This window comes from Aphelocoma coerulescens, unplaced genomic scaffold, assembly GCF_041296385.1.
Source record: "Aphelocoma coerulescens isolate FSJ_1873_10779 unplaced genomic scaffold, UR_Acoe_1.0 HiC_scaffold_88, whole genome shotgun sequence".
NCBI lineage: Eukaryota > Metazoa > Chordata > Aves > Passeriformes > Corvidae > Aphelocoma > Aphelocoma coerulescens.
In genome coordinates this window covers 932,260-948,662 of record NW_027184072.1, presented here as the reverse complement: position 1 = coordinate 948,662, position 16,403 = coordinate 932,260, and the positions used below count along the sequence as shown (strand labels likewise).

At 55.3% G+C, this 16,403-nt stretch overlaps 1 protein-coding gene across 1 annotated transcript; it reads right to left on the bottom strand.

The window, feature by feature from the left end:
- Positions 1–5,883: 5,883 nt before the first annotated feature.
- On the bottom strand, positions 5,884–14,574 carry LOC138102591 (serine/threonine-protein kinase pim-1-like). The gene is made up of 7 exons (XM_069000314.1): positions 14,470–14,574; positions 8,475–8,669; positions 7,716–7,799; positions 7,596–7,623; positions 6,891–7,277; positions 6,312–6,488; positions 5,884–5,987 (listed from the first exon to the last, which is right to left on the bottom strand). The coding sequence occupies exons 1-7, from the start codon at positions 14,572–14,574 to the stop codon at positions 5,884–5,886; spliced, it is 1,080 nt and encodes a 359-aa protein (XP_068856415.1).
- Between the last annotated feature and the right edge of the window lie 1,829 nt (positions 14,575–16,403).

Sequence of the window (16,403 nt, the reverse complement as noted above, 5' to 3'; positions counted from 1 at the left end):
TGCTGGCAGCCTCCTTGCAGGACCCCCTGAGAATGCTAAACCTACAATTCTTGCATCTTGTTTGTGCCTTTCACCTTTTTCCTGGGGATTTTTAGAAGTGTGTGTGAGTTGCCATTGTGGTGGATGTTAAGGACTTTAAAGTTTCTTCAGAGGTCCCTCTGAAGTTGCATTTGATTCTGTCCCTTCTAGAAACGCAAGGAAGATACTCCTGTGTTCTACTCCAGCTCCGAGCCCTGTGGGATTGTCCAGCCTTTCAGCATAGCAGAGATTCCAGTTACAATCGAAGCCCAAAAATTGGGCAAGTATGACACCAGTGTCCTTATTGGCGTGTTCGGGGATGAAGGAAACTTGCTGGTGAGTGCAAGGGGAGACGTGTGCCTTTGTGCAACTCATCCTGGCAGGGTGCAAAGCGTACAGGGATTCTTCCAGAGAAAACAGGCACAGGCTGGTATGGAGAAGGACAGAAGGGATTGGTGGCATACACAGCTCATGCCTTATAGGTGGTAATCTCAGTGTCTGACACAGCATATAGTTCATCTAAGCTGGAATCAAGGATAATTTTAGTTAATTAATCTTTAAAATGCCATTAACTTTGGAAACATCTGTTTAAAAATGTCATGTCATCTCTCTGAGCACAAAAGAGAATGTCAGAAGATTTCTGGAAACCTTGAGCTTTCTGTAAAAGAAAGGAAAGCTGGCATTTGGAAAGTAGTTGCAAGGATCCAAACATATTAAGACATATGGAAATGATGATGCCAAATCCCCTGGATGGCACCATCACACTGGGCCAGTATTACAGCTGGTGGTGGGGTCCGTGGCTCTGACCCAGGAAGAGGTGACTGGTCCGGAGAGATGGTCCCGAAAGGGATCGCCGTCCCGAGGCCCAGTGTCTTCCCTCAGCTGCTGGCAGGAGGGCCCTTGCAGGGGCTGTCAGCTCTTTAGTGATTGTCAGCTCGTGACTTCAGCTCAGCTCTGCAGGGCAGCCTCCAGGCCAAACCAGACCAGAGAGAGACGAGAAGGCCTGTGTGGCTGGTTCCGCACAGAGGTAGCTTTATTGTTGGTTCCCTCTGGCGAAGGGGAAAGCCAGGGACGAGCTCTCTCCCCCACAGAGCCAGGGGGCTTCCTTTTATAGGGATACAGGGGATCAGCAGGGGACCAATGGGTTACAGAGGGTCTGGGACAGACCAATGGGTTACAGAAAGATCTGCATAGTGTCTCCCAAAGGATTGTGGGTCCACTTTTCCTCGCCATGACCAAGAAGTGGCTGCCTTTTCAGGGAGTCCTGCTGGGCAATTGCAAAATCTCTTGTCTCAGCAGAGATCCCTCCAGGGCAAGGGCTGGGCATATCCCACAGGCCAGTGTGGCACTGCATGTAAGTCAGTCAACAGGAGGGCCAGGCAGTGCAGGCTGTGGCAGGGAGCCTGAAGTTTGACAAAACAGTTGCTTTTAACTATCACGCTCCTTACCTTAAAGAGGAGGGTTTCTCCCCACTAGAATAACCAGTTGTTTAACTGTCAGCCTGGTCTTAATTACAGATTTCTTGAAAAGCTTTTACCTTTGGGCCAATAATTTGTAGTTTGAAGCTTTCTCTTACCTTAATCCTTTTTAATTTGGAGGTGAATGTATAGGGATTCCTTGTGGAACAGGGGCGTATGATAGCCCAGGAGAGTTGGGGCAACCCAGGACTGCTGCAGAAGCACCCCTGAAGGGGCCTCAGGCTGCAGATAGGCCAGAAAGACACCTGGCAGCAGGCAGCCTTGAACAGCCTTGGGAAAAGTTACATGCTGGTCGGCTCCCCTGCTGCTTAGAGGCTGTCCTGTGGAAATAGTGCGTGAAGCTTTGTAGATATAAGTGAGTGTAAGTAAACAATAAAGGAAGCACGATGCTCAAATAGTATTGGTGTTCGTATCGTGACTTTGGCCGGCTCCCCTGCGCTCGGAACCACCCCCCCCCCCCCCCCGCTAAAGGTGAATGTGTCTTTTTTTTTTCCCCCAAAAGCCCAGTATTTCAGCTGGAGAGTGGTAGTTGTCCCTAAAGAAATAACTTGAGCAGGATTGAGCTGTTTAAGCTTTTTAGCTTTCCCTGTTGTGGTTTGGTTTGGGTTTTTTTTCAAATCTTTCTTGCCTACTTTCTGGAACAGAGACAGGTGTTACGGAGCACTGGAACGCGGGCGGATATCTACCCAAGTCCAAGACTGATAGAATTTGTCATGATCCCAGCGCTACGTTGTAGTACACAAACCTTTCACCTCGTCAATGAGGGTTTTGTTGCTGCAGACTTCAGGATGGCGGTCGTACCCCCCCTACAGGGTCCCCAAGTGCAGGATCTCAAAGATTGAGTAATAGTTTTGGGCGCAGATTAATGCAAAATACAGTAACAGGATGAATCACCCCAGAACAAACATTTTGGAGGAAAACACCAGGTCCTGTCAGCATCTCCTGGAAAATGCTACATTGCCGTTATAAACATATTTTTCTTTGCAATGATGACATCAGAAGGGCAGATTATCAGACACTGTTTCTGGTCCACATTAAGACCTGGAAATGAAGACAGTCTCCAAGCTATTAACACCTCAAATTGTTCATTGGGAGCAATCTGATGACCAGGGAAATATAGCTACTCCCATACTGTTTTCCATCTTGTCTTCTCTTCTAGCCTCATTCCCTGCTTTTGTTGGTTCAAATTCACAAACGGGGGCTACCGTTTCCATTGGCTCTACTGGACCATGGAATGTTACAGACCACCTGAGGAGGAGGGCCAGAGCCTCACATCTGTCAGTAGCTCCAAGGACGAAGAGGATTCCCAGAGCCCCTGTTTCAGCTGCAGCCACGGTCAATGGAGCTGCAGCCAGACGAGTCAGCTCACATGGTGGTGCAAGGCTTCTCCAGCGTTCGGCAGGTGAGGTCCCCACCAAGGGCTGAGCCTAGGGAACCATCAGATCCCCTCCCCTGGGCTTGTTCCACAGTCCCTTGACATTTGCCTGAGGGAATGAGCAGGGGCCTTCAAGAAACTGGCTTAAGGCCACACGTTTCCATGGCAGCACCAGTTGCTTTCCTTGCTGGCCACCATCAGGCCAGCTACGGCTTTATCGTGATTTCACATCTACCAAAACCCAGTGCTGATCCCAAAATAGGGGTGGAAGGAAATACTGCTCTTTTGGGCAAACAGTGTTGCATGCTGAGTCAGCAAGGAAAGACAGAGAAATAAGTTACACTTAGACTAGGAGCCCAAGAAGAAAGTGAATTAAACAAGTGCCAAGTGGTTTATCTGGGGTATGCACAGAGTAAGACAAAAGCTGTGTGAGAAGGGAGGGAGGGTCTCCCAAGTGCCTTTTGTGGCTGTTGGGGTGCAGTGTTAGAGACAATTGAGTGCAGAATAAATAAGCTGGAAGAAAAGGGGGCAGTGACCATAACTCTGGGGCAGGAATAGGGCCCGTGGTGGGTGGTGAGCCAATTTGCTGGATGCCAGCAGCCACTGGTGACAAGTGTCTCTTGCAGGCAGGAGGTGCAGGATTACGTGCTGTGTGAAGCCACCATTGGGGAAAGCACAACCGCAGAGCCAATAACAGAAACAGTCCTTACTTGTGAGTTTATTGATCTCTCTATAGAAGTATCAGCCAAAGAATTCCCTTTCTGAGTGGAGAAGGTAAGTCTCTGGACTGCAACCTGGCATTTAACAGCACAGCTGAGGAGGGTGTGTGCTTGTGTTAAAGCCCCTCTTTTTACCCTTCCTGAGGCACTTTGTAAAGTGAGTGAGGATGCTTTTAGAGATGAGACTGGTGTTTAACTTCCCCAAAGTAAAATTGCAGTAACAGCTGCACTGCCAAGGGGGATCGTGGCCACTTACAGAGAAATACCAGTTTCTCTGCTCACTATAAAGGGAGATTTTTGAAGATCCTCTAAGGCAGGGTGATGTCTAAACACTGATACTGTAGGGAAGCTGGGGAAAATGGGAATTCCTGTGAATTCCTCAGGCTTACAAGGAAAAACCCATCATCTCCTGTGTCTCTTTGCCTTCTCTGCTGTTGGCATGAATGCTTTATGGTATAGCTATATGGTATAGCTCTGTGCCCCCAAGCCTCACCTGCCTCAAAGGACCCCCAGACATCCTGCAGCTGCAGTGATGATAACACTGGGGCAGAGCAGGTGCCCTTTAGTCTCTGGATCCCAACTCCTGCATCATCTTTCCCTCTCCTGCAAGTTGTCTGAAAAAGAGATGTTTCATTATTTGGTTTCTGTAGTTTCAGGCCTCTCCTCTGGTTCCCAGGCTTCCACTGAATCACAGAATCCCTTGAACAGGCAGTTCAGATGTAATTAGAAGCTTTTCAGCTCTCCCTGATTCTGCCTGGCTTCTGCTCAATGCCACACACATTGATTTATCACATACTATAGCACAGCACCTGTTTGGTATCAGTACATCCAGAACTAGTTTCCCAAACTCTCTGGTTTCTTTAAACCATGCAGGAAGCCCAGCACAATGCATAGACAGGAAAGAAGAGCCTAGGCTGATCAGAGCTTTGAAGCCACAGACACCTTGTCCCTGTAGCAAGGGCAGCAGGACACATGTTGCAGATGAACTGCTTTTATGAGGCTGCTAGAGCCAATAAGGTTGTAAGAAATGACTGTACGTGAGTGAAGATCATCTAGTGCTGTTCTGCTCAATAGAGAGACAAAACTAGAGACAAATGCTCTGGATTCCCTTTCTGCTTTAGATCTTGTTCAAGCAGCTGCCTCCTCTCAGGGGCCTATTCCCTCATCTGTATGTGGGAGTGTTTCCCTGTCCCCCAGAGGATGCTGTGGTTTCTAAACATGAAAAGCATCTGCTATAAAGAAAAATCTCCTGGAAGGGTAGAAGCAAATAGAAAGGGTAATAGAGATGGATGAACTTCTGGGGCTGAAAAATGTGAAATGCAGCAGAAGCAGGAGGAGGTCTGTGGCCACTTGAGGTTGTTTTTCCTTGTCTCCCTCCCTTGCTGGACAGGAGATGCTATGAGCATTCAGGGATTCTTTGTTGGCATAGCAAAGTCTCCAGAAGGCAGCTGGGGAGAAATACCACTCCTTCCACCCAGTGTTCTAAAGCTCTGGGCTACATGGTACAACAAAGTTATCAAGAGTTGCTCTGTTACATAACACAACTCCCGAATGTGAGATGGGGTTAGAGGCTGGTAACACCAGGGGGGTTCCCTTGGAGTCCCTAGGGATCACTTTCTCTGCCGCTCCTTCCTCGGCAGCGGGGGTCTCCTCATGCTCTTTCCCTGCCCCAGTGTGGGAGGCTGAGCCTGCTGGAGCGTGTCTATCTGCCGTAGAGTCTCTTTCAGCATCTGTGCATCCCTGCACAGCTCCTTTAGATGCTGCTGTCCCCTAAATCCAGGCAGACCGGGCTGCATTTGCCTGCTGCCAGTGTGAGGGGAAGAAAGAGCAAGAGTTCATTAGGGCTTGACCTGAAATGATGTTTTGGCGTTTCTGCTTCTTCTCACAGCTTTGGCAGGTGAGCAGCATCTCTGTCCCTGCCGCCTGCTGGCCCTTGGAATGCACACATGAGCCCAGGTATCACTTCTGGTGAACCCAAATGGCCGCGTCAGTTTGAAAGGGCGGCTGTTGTTTCACTGTTACCTTTCTAGGCTGGTTACAGCTCCTCCTGCCTGTACTACAGCCTGTGCTTGAAGACACAGAACTACCGTCCTGGAGAAAAGGCATCAAAAGCTTGACAAAGGCTGAAGGGAACACTCTGATTACCCCTTTTCCCAAGAGGGTTCTTTAGCTGAAGTTGCTAAACAGGACCAGACTTGACACCCCGGCATGGGTTTGTGATTGTTTTATTTCTCGAGCCCTCAGTCCTGCATGGGACTCGGTAATCGGGTGCTGCAGAGGCTCTGGCAAGGCATCAAAGACGCCTGCCCCGCACCCAAGGGTGGCGCAAGATCTCCTCCAGCGCTGGCCTGTCCGCAGGGTGCTTGGACAAACACCAGCGGATCAGATGTTGGCACTCTGGGGAGAGAAACCAGAAAGCGCCGGTCACTTGCAGAAGGCTCCTGCCCAGCTGCTCCCGGCGCCTCCAGGGCCCGGGCTATGCTGCGTGTGCTCAGAGCTGTGCCAGCCTCCCGGCTGACTCTGCCCTTTGCGGGACAGTGGCACGGCAGGACACGCGCCACCTCCTTCAGCCAAGCAGGCCACACCGACCACGTCGTCACGGGCTGCCTCCTGCGGCCAGCTCTTGAGGGCAGATGGGCCTCCCGCGCAGCTGCGTGAGGGCCACGCTGGGCTGCGCGGTGCCATCTGCCAAAGCCTGCCTTCTTGAGGCCAGACACCAACCTGGAGAGACCTGCTGCCAGAAGAAGAGCTGCCCCGACACGATGTCACGGTCCTCCTGGAAGGGCATGTTCCCGCAGACCATGACGTACAGCAGCACACCCAGGGACCAGATGGTTGCCGAATGGCCGTGGTAGCAGCCAAGGCAGATCCACTCGGGTGGGCTGTACATGTGTGTTCCTAGGGGAGACAGGTGGCGCTGTCCAGGTGCAGGCTGCTGGCTTCCAGAGCCTGGTGCCAGCCTCCTGGCGGAAGCAGGGGCTGCACCGGTGGCCACAACTTCCCCCCGAGGCCACCGGGCGTTCCCCAGCCAATTGGCCAAAGCCAAGAAACCGTTCTGCAAGGCAAACAAGGCCAGCGGAGCAGCCCAAGCCCTTGCGGGCCTGCCAAGCCGAGCGGCCGGGGCCTGGCTTTGGCAGCCCCCCTCTGTGGGCAGGGCTGGCAGCTGGCTCCTGGGGCACAGCATCTGCCCCGTGCCAAAGGGCAGCCGGCAGCCGGCTGAATGCCGCAGCCCACAGCCCAGGAGGGAATGGGGCCGTGCAGTGCCTGGCACTGGGAGCAGGGCCTGGCCTGTGGGCTCACCGGCAAATCGCGTGAAGGCCTGCTCCTGGAGGAAGGTGCCGCAACCGAAGTCGATGAGCTTCAGGTCGCCGCTCTCCGGGTCCACGAGGAGATTCTCTGGCTTGATGTCCCGGTGCAGGACGCCGCAGGCGGTGCAGTGCCGCACGGCCTCCAGCACCTGGCAGAAAAGCCAGCGCGCCATCTCCTCGCACAGGAACCCCTGCTCCAGCAGGAAGGCCAGGAGATCCTGCGATGGCTCCGGACGCTCCATCACCAGCAGGAAGCTGTCAGGCAGCTCAAACCAGTCGAGGAGCTGGATGATGTTGTGGCAGCCAGAGCCCACTTTCTCCATGAGCACGATCTCCATGGGAACACGGGTGCCGTCGGGCTGTGAGGAGGAGACAGTGCCTCCAGCAGGCCTGATACTGCCCTGTGGCTCCGCTGCCTCGTGCCTGGGATGCCCCAGTGCCCCCTTGGGCAGCCTCCCTGGTGCTTGGGCTTCCTCCCGCCCAGGGGATGCTTGGGCGGTGCCCCCCTGCCCGGCCCCATCACCAGTGTTTGGCATCCCCGGGCCCGCGATGCTCCGGCTCGCACGCTGAGCCCACGCCCGCTCCCCCCGCCCTGCGCCGCCTCCCGCCCTGGGGCCCCGGCCTTATCCCTGCCCGCCACGCCCCGCTCTGTCGCGGTGGCCCCGCTCACTCACCAGCTCGTACCACCGCAGGACGCTCTCCCGGGCCACGCGTTTGATGGCCACCTGCAAGCCCACGAGAGACGGGGCTGAGCTCAAGCCCTGCCCCGCCCCGCCCCTGGCCCTCCTCCCGCGCCCCGCCGTCTCGGCCACTTTACCGGACTCCCGTCTGAGAGGCGGATGCCCGAGAAAACGGTGCCGAAGCCACCGCTGCCCAGCTGAGGGCCCAGCTGGTACAGCTCCTGCAGCTTCTTCTTTTGCCCTGCGACCGAGACCGAGCCATCAGCCTTGCGCCCAGGGCCCCCCCGGCCAAGTGCCCGCGAGTAAAGCGAGCCGAGCCACCGCGGGCCACGTTGCTCTGACCTGCTTCCTGCTGCGCGCCGGGCAGCGGCCACCGCCTTGCAGCCGTCGGGCAGGGGAGCGGCAGAGCTGGGGCAGGGGAGCGCGCAGAGGCGGCTGCAGGAGCCGGAGGGCAGCGGGGCAGGGCGTCACCGTCGCTGTCCCCGGCGTCGTGGGCTGGACTCTGCTGTTGAGGACTGCCGGGGCTACAGCCCGAGGACTCGCACAGGGGGGTGTCAGGAGCAGCTGCAAACCAGGGAGGGGTTTTTTGAAGCCGTGGCATCAGAAGCACTGGAAACAGCCAGAGACTCTGCTGCTCTCAAGGGCCCTGGCCTGGCCTGTGGATGCCCCTCAAGAGCCCCGAGGGAGCCTCAGACAGCTCCTCAGAAGATCTCACCTGCTACCAGAAAGGCCTTCCTGGTAGTCGGTGGCCGTCTTGGAGCAGCTTCCTGGAGATGGAGGAACCTCCTGGGTCTCTTGAGGGTCATCTCTGCCACCAGGCACGGGCTGTTGCCAGCTGGCACAGCCGGCACAGCGTCCTGGGAGCTGTGGGCCGGCAACTGCTGGCTCCAGCTCACTTGCTGCTCCGCCACCTGCTCCTGAGAAGGCTCCCCTGGATCGGGCTGGGCTCCCACTTGGACTTCTGGGCTTTCCCTGGCCACGTCAGTTGTCAGGGTTGCGCCCGTATTGTTGAAGTCCGTGAGTCCAAGGGAGCTGGGAGACCTGTCCACAGGCTCTGCACCTTCTGCAGGCTGACAGGTCTCACTGAGCGTCTGCGGGGGATAGAAGCTGTCAGAGATAGCGGAGGCTCGTGGCAGGATGGAGGATCTCTGACAGCCTGAGCTTCTTGCCTGGATGGTGGGTCCCTCATGGTGTGCCGTCCTTGCAAGGGTTGAGGCTCTCCCAGGGATGGATAATCTTGCTGGGAGCGGCCTCTTGAAGGGATGGAGGCTCCTGGAGGAGCTGGACGAGCCACAGCAGGGCAGGTGGCCTCGCTTCACCAGCTCCTCCAGTTCTTTCCACAATGCCTGCCACATCCCAGAGCAGAGCGGCACCCATGTCCCATTGCGAGCCCAGAGCAGCAGCATCAGTTCCTGCAGCTCCTGGGCCACTGCCACGCAGGGGCCGCAGCTGCAGGGGCTGTCCAGAGGGCTCGCGGGAGCACGTGGCCGCTTGCGAGGGGTCACCCGAGGCCTGGAGGACCTGGGAGCCACAGGGGCTCCTCGCTTCCTCCGTGAGCCTCTGGGCTGCACCCCTGGGCGCTTGCGCCTCTTCGATGTCCGTGCCTGCCGCCTCCGTGGTTGCCAGTGGCCAACGGCCCACCAGACAGCCACAGTGGCCAGCAGCAGGACAAGCACAATCACCAGGACGCCACCGTCACACATGGCTCCGGCGCGTCCCATCGCGACTGCACTGGCAGCTGCAGGTGCTGGCAGTGTTACATAGCGACTGCGCGGTGATGTCACAGTGCTGTGGGCCAGGACAGCCGGGTGACATCCCAGCCCTGCCTCTCGCCAGCGCTCAGCCCCTTTGTGCCGTCACAGCCCTGTGCCCACCTCAGGGATCAGCAGAACCAGCGCATCTCTAAAGATGCACATGGCCAGAAAAAGCCTGGCAGTAAGAACAGCTCAGCCTGCTGCAGTGAGTCATTCCCTGCAGCAAGTGGCACATCAGGAAGAGTGCTGCTGCCACCAGTGTCAAGCCCATGGCTCCCAGGACACTGCAGCAGTACCAACTGGAAACACTCTCTGTGCCTGAGAAATCTTCCAGAGACAAAGGGAGTTGAAGTTCCTGTGTCTCTGGGGAGCTCTCCTGAACTGGCTGTCGATGGCAGGAAGAGTTTTCTGTAACAGCTCACCGACTTCTGCGTTGCCTCTGTTCTAAATAAGTCAGGATTTCCCAAGGAGTGCTCATAGTGCTCCCACTGCTCTGGTTTTGACGGGCATAGGGCTCCTTTTTTCCCAATTGCTGGCACACGCTGGGTTCAGATTCATGATGGGAATGCTGTGGATCAAACATGAGTGGTTTGGTTTCTGCTGAGCAGGGCTTGCCCTCTTCAAGGATTTTGCAGTGTCCCTTGGTACAGTGCATGTTTTCCACTGGGAAGGGAGGGAGGAGTGTTGAAGACAGAGGCAAAGAATGCATTAAACACCTGTGCTGTGTCCCTGTCCCTGTTTGTGAGGTGACCATCCACATCCTGGAAGGGGACAATGTTATTTCTACAATGTTTTTTTCCATTAATATATTTAAAAACACTCTTTATTGTGCCCCACACTTCTGGCCACCTTCCTCTCCAGCTGAGCTTTCACTGCACCAAAGTTCTCCCTACAGTGGCAAGAGACATCTCTGTGGAAGGAATGAGGAGGAGGTGTCTTTACAAACTATCTGTGGGCATGATGGTAGATAAAGCCAGATACTGATAGGTGAAAGAAGCAAAGGGAGGAACCATAAATTCCATAGGAATTCCACTAATTGACACAGACTGTTACTCACTCAAGACTCTGCTAATCCCTGGATTTAGAGAAAAAGAACAGAGACACAAGGAAAAGAATGAGGGTGGGGGGTGCACATTAGAAAGGGGGTTTGTATTAAGCCATTCGGGAAGTCTGTACCTGTCAAGTACCTCAGCCACTGGGGAAGGAGAGAGGAAAATGCAGCCGGGAAATCAGGAGAAAAAGGAAGCTGCGTCCTCTAACAATTTGAGAGATCCCATGGGAAATGCCCATGGCCTCTCCCTTTATTCGAATAAAGTAACAGGATTGCTCTGTCTCTTGTTTGGACATAAACCTGTGGTGTTTGTGGATTAATTTTCCTGACATCTGTATTCTTCTGCTGACCTTGCTTCCACTGGGCACACAGCTTTCTTTTCCATCCTCTTTCCCAGAGAAGATGCCTTCTGCCTCGTCTGCTTGGATTCCGACATTTGGGACTCTCCTACTCCTGTGCCCTTAGGAGGTGATGTTTCAAAATTGACCAGCACTGATGGACCCCAGCACCTGCAAAAGCATTGTCCCTGGAGACCCTGCTTACCAGTTCCCTGAGCAGTCTGAAGTCTGCTCTCCTCATGCCCCGAACTGAGGTTTTGCTGGCCCTTTTCCTCTTGTCAGAGGTTGGAAAGTCGATTTATCTGTGGTCACTGTGGCCAAGACGGCCACCAGTCCCCACTTGGCTCAGGGCACGTGGGACTCAGACGGCGGCCTGGCTCCAGGGGGGCTGAGCTGGAGAGTCCTGGGCTGTGGGGGGCTCCCCCCTTACCTGGGAGGAGGCTCCCTGGGGAGGAAGAAGGGTCTGGCATGAGCCACAAGGCCCCTGGCCAAAGGACAGTAGCAGGGGACATGTCCGTAGCAGATGCTGTCTGGGAGGAGCTGTGGCAAGGAGTGGGTGTGGGGCTGGGGCTGTCACAGAGCTCAGAGAGGGTGTTCCCCCAGCCCAGCAGGCAGAAAGCCGCTGGCTCACAGCAGGAGCCAAGTTCCAGGTCACCAGAAACAGCCCCCTCCCTCACCAGTGCTCCCAGCCTCCCAGAAAGGTTGGTTATGCTCATGGGTGCTGCCAAGGTTCCCCATGAGAACAGGGCTGGACACCCTAAAAAGGGGGGTGAGCACCCCAGGGGCAAAGTCAGGGCAGGGGGGAATGAGTGGGATGAGTGTGAGAGGACCACCTCTACCCCTCCCATCCTGCGCCAGGGAGCAGGGACCTTCCTGGGACAGCTCCAAGAGGATATTCAGTACCATCCTTGCCTGGGACAGGGGTGCCAAGGAGATCCAGGAGGGATCAGTGTCCAGCTCTGTGTCCTGGGACACCCTGCACCCTGTTCCCCACAGCCCTGATTTTCAGGAAGGAGCCACAGGAGTCTCCTGGCCATTGATGGATTTTTCTTTCAGGAATTCACTGTGGAGCTCGTTTCTCTTTTTTTTTCCTCTTTCTGAGCTCCTGTAAACACGGCATACAGCTGGAAGGGGCGGGGCGGAGAAGACCCAGCTGGGGAAGTCTTGAGGGGTTCTGTGTCTCTGGCACCCTGCTTTCCTCCTCTCCCTTTCGTGGAGGTGTGGGCTGGCAACGGAGCATCTTCCCCGGGTGGCCGCGGTGCCCCGAATCCCTGCCCTGAGTGGAGGGACAACACTGGGCGTCTCTGGTCTGCCCCACGCAGCCAGGGTGTCCCACAGAGCTCCTCCAAACCCCTGCTCTTGGCCGCCAGGGGCCTAATTAGGGACGTATTAACGAGGGACGAACTAAGGGCGCTAATTAGGGAAGGGAGGGCGGGGAGCCGGTCCCACCAGGACGGTGGGCGTGGCCAAGGCCTCAGCGGCGCCGAGGGGGCGTGGTCTGAGCGGGGGCGGGGCCAGCGCTGAGGGGAAAAAGGGCGGGGAAAAGGCTCGGTGCTGCTGAGGGGAAGCGTCGGGAAGGAGGGGATGGAGGGATATTGTTGGGAAAAAGGGAGACACAAGAGCTCTTGGGGGCCTGAAACCACTAACAGTGGTGGAGGGGAGCCCAACACACTCCTCCTATGTATCCCTATCCTTTACACAGGGGAAGCCGTGGCTGAAATCCAGGAAAAACAGCGCTGTGGATCCAAGGAATCAGAAGCAGGATCTGTGTGGAGGGTGTCCCTCACGGGAGGCACATGAATCGAATTGAGCGAGGCTGAGGCAGGAGGGTCACGCCGAGCAGAGAAGGGCGTCCATGCCAAGGCCCAGGGCAGCCCTGTCCCGGGAAGTGCGCAGGGAGCGGATCCTTGAGCTGCTGCACGTTCGCGCTGCCCTCGCTCAGCCGGGAGCCCCCTCGTTGCCCAGGGGGAGCTGGTGGCAGTGGGGAGTGGGAGAGGGAAAGATCTGTCCTACACCTCCATGGACTCTGATGCCGCGTTCCTGGACTGCGCCAAATGGCTGCCCTGTTGGGAACAGAACCAGAGACTTCCCATCAACATCCTGATTTACTGCTCCAGAAAAAGAAAAATCCCAAACATTAATTCCAAGGGGGATAATTTAATATCTCCTCGGCATCTGGAGATCTATTACCTGAATCCAGTCATGAGTTTCCTTCAGGTCTCCTCCCTCGGGACCAGTTAAACAGGAGGTGGGGTTAAACCCTTCCCCCCTACTTAATTCTAAATCCTCCTGTTCCATGAGAGGCTCTTTTGGTCAACAAAGCCTTAACTTGATGTGAAGCTTAAGGGTTAGAGAGCCTCCTGCCGTCCTCAGTTACCATGAAAACCGTGGCTGCACAATTTTGCAAACGATGGGGCCACCCCTCGCCGAGGGGTCTAACATTTCAGAAGAACGGGCCATCGGTCTTCAAGTACCGCCCCGTGGTGTTCTTGCACTAGAACTCCTCTGGCGTGGTCCTGTTCAACATCCACATAAAATGCAAATACTTCTTCCCTGTTTGGAAGGGCTAGGGCAGGAGCCTCAGTTCATCTGCTTTTTAACACTTTAAAATTCTGCCAGGTTCTCACCTTGAAGGATAGCAGTGTTATAGGGAAACATCCGTGGCTCCAAAAGACCTGCCTTTAACAGGGACTCAGTAAAAGGCTGTAACCCCTTCCTTCCCTCCTGAAAGAGGGTATTGCTTTTTAAACACCACTTGTCCTGGTGGCTTCAAAGTGATTTGGAGAGGTTCCATATCTAATTTTCCACATTTCCCTGGGTCTACTTCAGCATAGGTCTTCTCAGGCATTTGACAGACAGTTACAGCAGTGGTAGCTTCCTTATCACCTTTCACAATATTAATTTACATTCCCAGTTTAGCCATCAAATCCCTTCCCAGTAAATTACAATCACAATCAGGAAGAAACAGAAATTCATGCCTTTCAAACCTATCCCCCGCATTTACCAATAGTGGTTGAATAAAATGCAGCTGCTTCTCTATCCCACTTGGTCCCTGAATAATCAAAGAACTTCTTGACACTTTCCCCCCTTAGGCCTAAAGTTGCAAGTGGATCGAGAGGTCCCGTGTGTCCCAGGGAACTGACTTGCTCTCTGTCTGCACCAACCCTGCCTGTTAGCAAGGGCCCCAGTGTGGTGAGTCCCTGGTACGATGGGAGCCCCTGACACCCCTACCAATCCATTTCCATCAAACGGTGGCTCTGCGGTCACTCCCGCGTCCAGTGTCCTTCTGCCCTGCAGATGGCACTGATCCCTTCCCCATTGCGGTTTCGATCGGCTCTGCTCTGTGCTGCCCACCCCGTCCCCTGGATCCTGGGGGTCCCCTTGATCCCTGAGGTTTATAACCCAAATCCTCCACCCTGGCCCCACAAGCCAATCTGGTGCAGGGTCATCTGCTGGATCCCTGCCACCTGTGTCCTAGGGGCTCTTGGTGTCTTGTACTGGCTTCCCCCTCCAGTTAGGCCAGGGTGGGACTGTAGGAACAATACCTCCTTGTTTTCCCTGCCCTGGAAGCTGGGGATACAAGGGACCTCCTACTTTGTGGCACTGTCTGCCACTCCCAGGGTCACACAGAGATACCCAGGGACATGCTGGAATGACACTTCCTTGCTCCATGGCGGCTCCCAGTGTCTTTCAGTGGCATCAGTAGGAGCTGAAGATGGCCTGGATACGCTCCCCAGCTGGTGGCCACCCTGGGCCACCCATCTTCATCGAGGGTGTCCCCAGCACTGTGGCACTGCCAGTATGTCCTGTCATCCATGCTGGAAGCCAGCTCGTGGATGGAGACCACAACCATGGGGCCCCAGGACGTTTGGAAGTAGCCAGGAAGACGGAGTGGGCTCCAGGCTGGGTGGTGGGATGCCCAACCCCACTGCCACAGCCCCTCTGGCTCTCACCTAAAGGTTTCAGGGTTCTCCTCTGCCACCACCTCCAGCACCCTGAGCAGCATGGAGCCACCTGGGACCCTTACTGAGGTGGAGTAGTGGAAGTATTTTCCCTGAACTGTGTTGGCAGAAGAGGAGGACAAGGATGTGCAGAGCCATCTGTCCCAAGGTCATGGCTGTGAGGACAAGAGAACAGCCGGGGAACATGGTGGGATGGCACCTGGCACCACCTTGCCCATCCAGGGCACCCTGAGAGCCAGCAGTGCCGAGCCTGCAGTGCCTGGTCCTCTGAGACCAAGTGCGTGGTCCTCCCTTTCCCTTCCCAGCCCCTCATCTCCTCCCCTCCCTGCCTTGCTGGGCTCTCCTCACTGCCTCCTCTTTGACCTCCTGGAGCAGCTGCTTATGGATGGACTCTCAGTGGAGACCCCCAGACAGGTCCATGGCAGGACGCTGGGGTTTGGCACCTTGTCGGGATTGAGGGGTCCCTCCAGGCACTGAAGCAACTGGAAGACCAGTTGTTACGGGGCCACTGGAAGGACAGGTGTGGCCACCATGTTTGCACTGGGGGCGGGAGGTCACTGGGATCCCACGTCCTGTCCGCAGTCTTTCTCCCAGCTTTTCGTGGGTGGCGGACACTCAGCTCAGCCCTCCACGGCTGTGCAGCCCACCAGGGCCAGCAGGACTGCAATGCCCAAAGCCATGGCAAGCATCTTCTCAGGACAGGCTGACCCCCTCAAGATGGCAGAATCCTGTGGGAATTGGGCTCTCTGGGCATCCTCTCTGCTTTTAGCTGTTGCCAGTGTCCTTGTCCCACAGACCCTGGCTCTGCCAAGTACCACCAGCTTCTCTGGGTGCTGAAGGGTGTCCAATGGAGGAGGCAGAGTGGTGCGAGGGACAGTGATCTTCCATTTGGGATTGCTGGGGACAGCTTGGACCAGAACAATATCCATGAGGCTGTGGCATTGGATGGGATTCATCCCAGTATGTCCCAGAAGGAACCCCCTAAATCATCTACCCAAGCTCCTGAAAGCCCAAGGAGGTCCATGCTGGCTCAATGCTCTCCAGCTGTATGCGACTTGACAGCAAGTGCTTGGACTTTCCAGGAAACTCCAGCCCTCTTAATCTAATCTTGATAGCAGGAAAAATGGTGGAGAAGGTCATGCTTGGCACTACTGGGAAGTGATGGGAAGGACAGTGCCAGTGTCAGCCGTGGGCAGCGTGAGATAACAGAGGGAAATTCTGGTCTAACTGATTGATTATCCTGCTGCCATAAGGTCACCTGTCTCATGGGTGATGGGAAGGCATTGCAGGTTGTATTTCAGGATTTTAAGAGGAGTTTTGATCCTGTCCCTCACAGAATCCTTCTGGAGCAGGTGTCCAGATGTGAGATGAGCAGGGACAGGGTGTGCTGGGTGAAGAACTGGCTGATGTACTGGTTTTCAATGGGATAGGATCCATTTTCTTCCCAGGAAGTGGGACAGAGTTGGATTTGGATTCAGGATGGGAATGCGGTGGATAGCATGTGGGTGGTTTGGATGTTGCTGAGCAGGGCTTGCTCTCCCCAAGGACTTTACAGTGTCCCATTGGGCAATCCATGTCCCATGCTCTGCAAGCAAGGAGGTGACACCACCATTGTTCCCCTCCTCATCCCTATGTCCTACTTAGACAAGAATCTTCCACCCACTCTGCTCCAGAGGGCCCTCAAGTGCCCACAGGGAGTCCCTTTCTTCCTCCTGTGGCA

What these genes read in the sequence shown, in the direction of transcription:
- LOC138102591 (XM_069000314.1), bottom strand. Translation starts at nt 14,574, where the DNA reads ATGGTTGTGGTCTCCATCCACGAGCTGGCTTCCAGCATGGATGACAGG. An exon ending in CAAACGCGTGGCCCGGGAGA is followed by an intron (nt 7,278 to 7,595) that starts GCGTCCTGCGGT and finishes GGCCTGCTGGAG; the next exon opens with GCACTGTCTCCTCCTCACAG. An exon ending in CTGGCAGCAGGTCTCTCCAG is followed by an intron (nt 5,988 to 6,311) that starts GTTGGTGTCTGG and finishes TTCTCTCCCCAG; the next exon opens with AGTGCCAACATCTGATCCGC.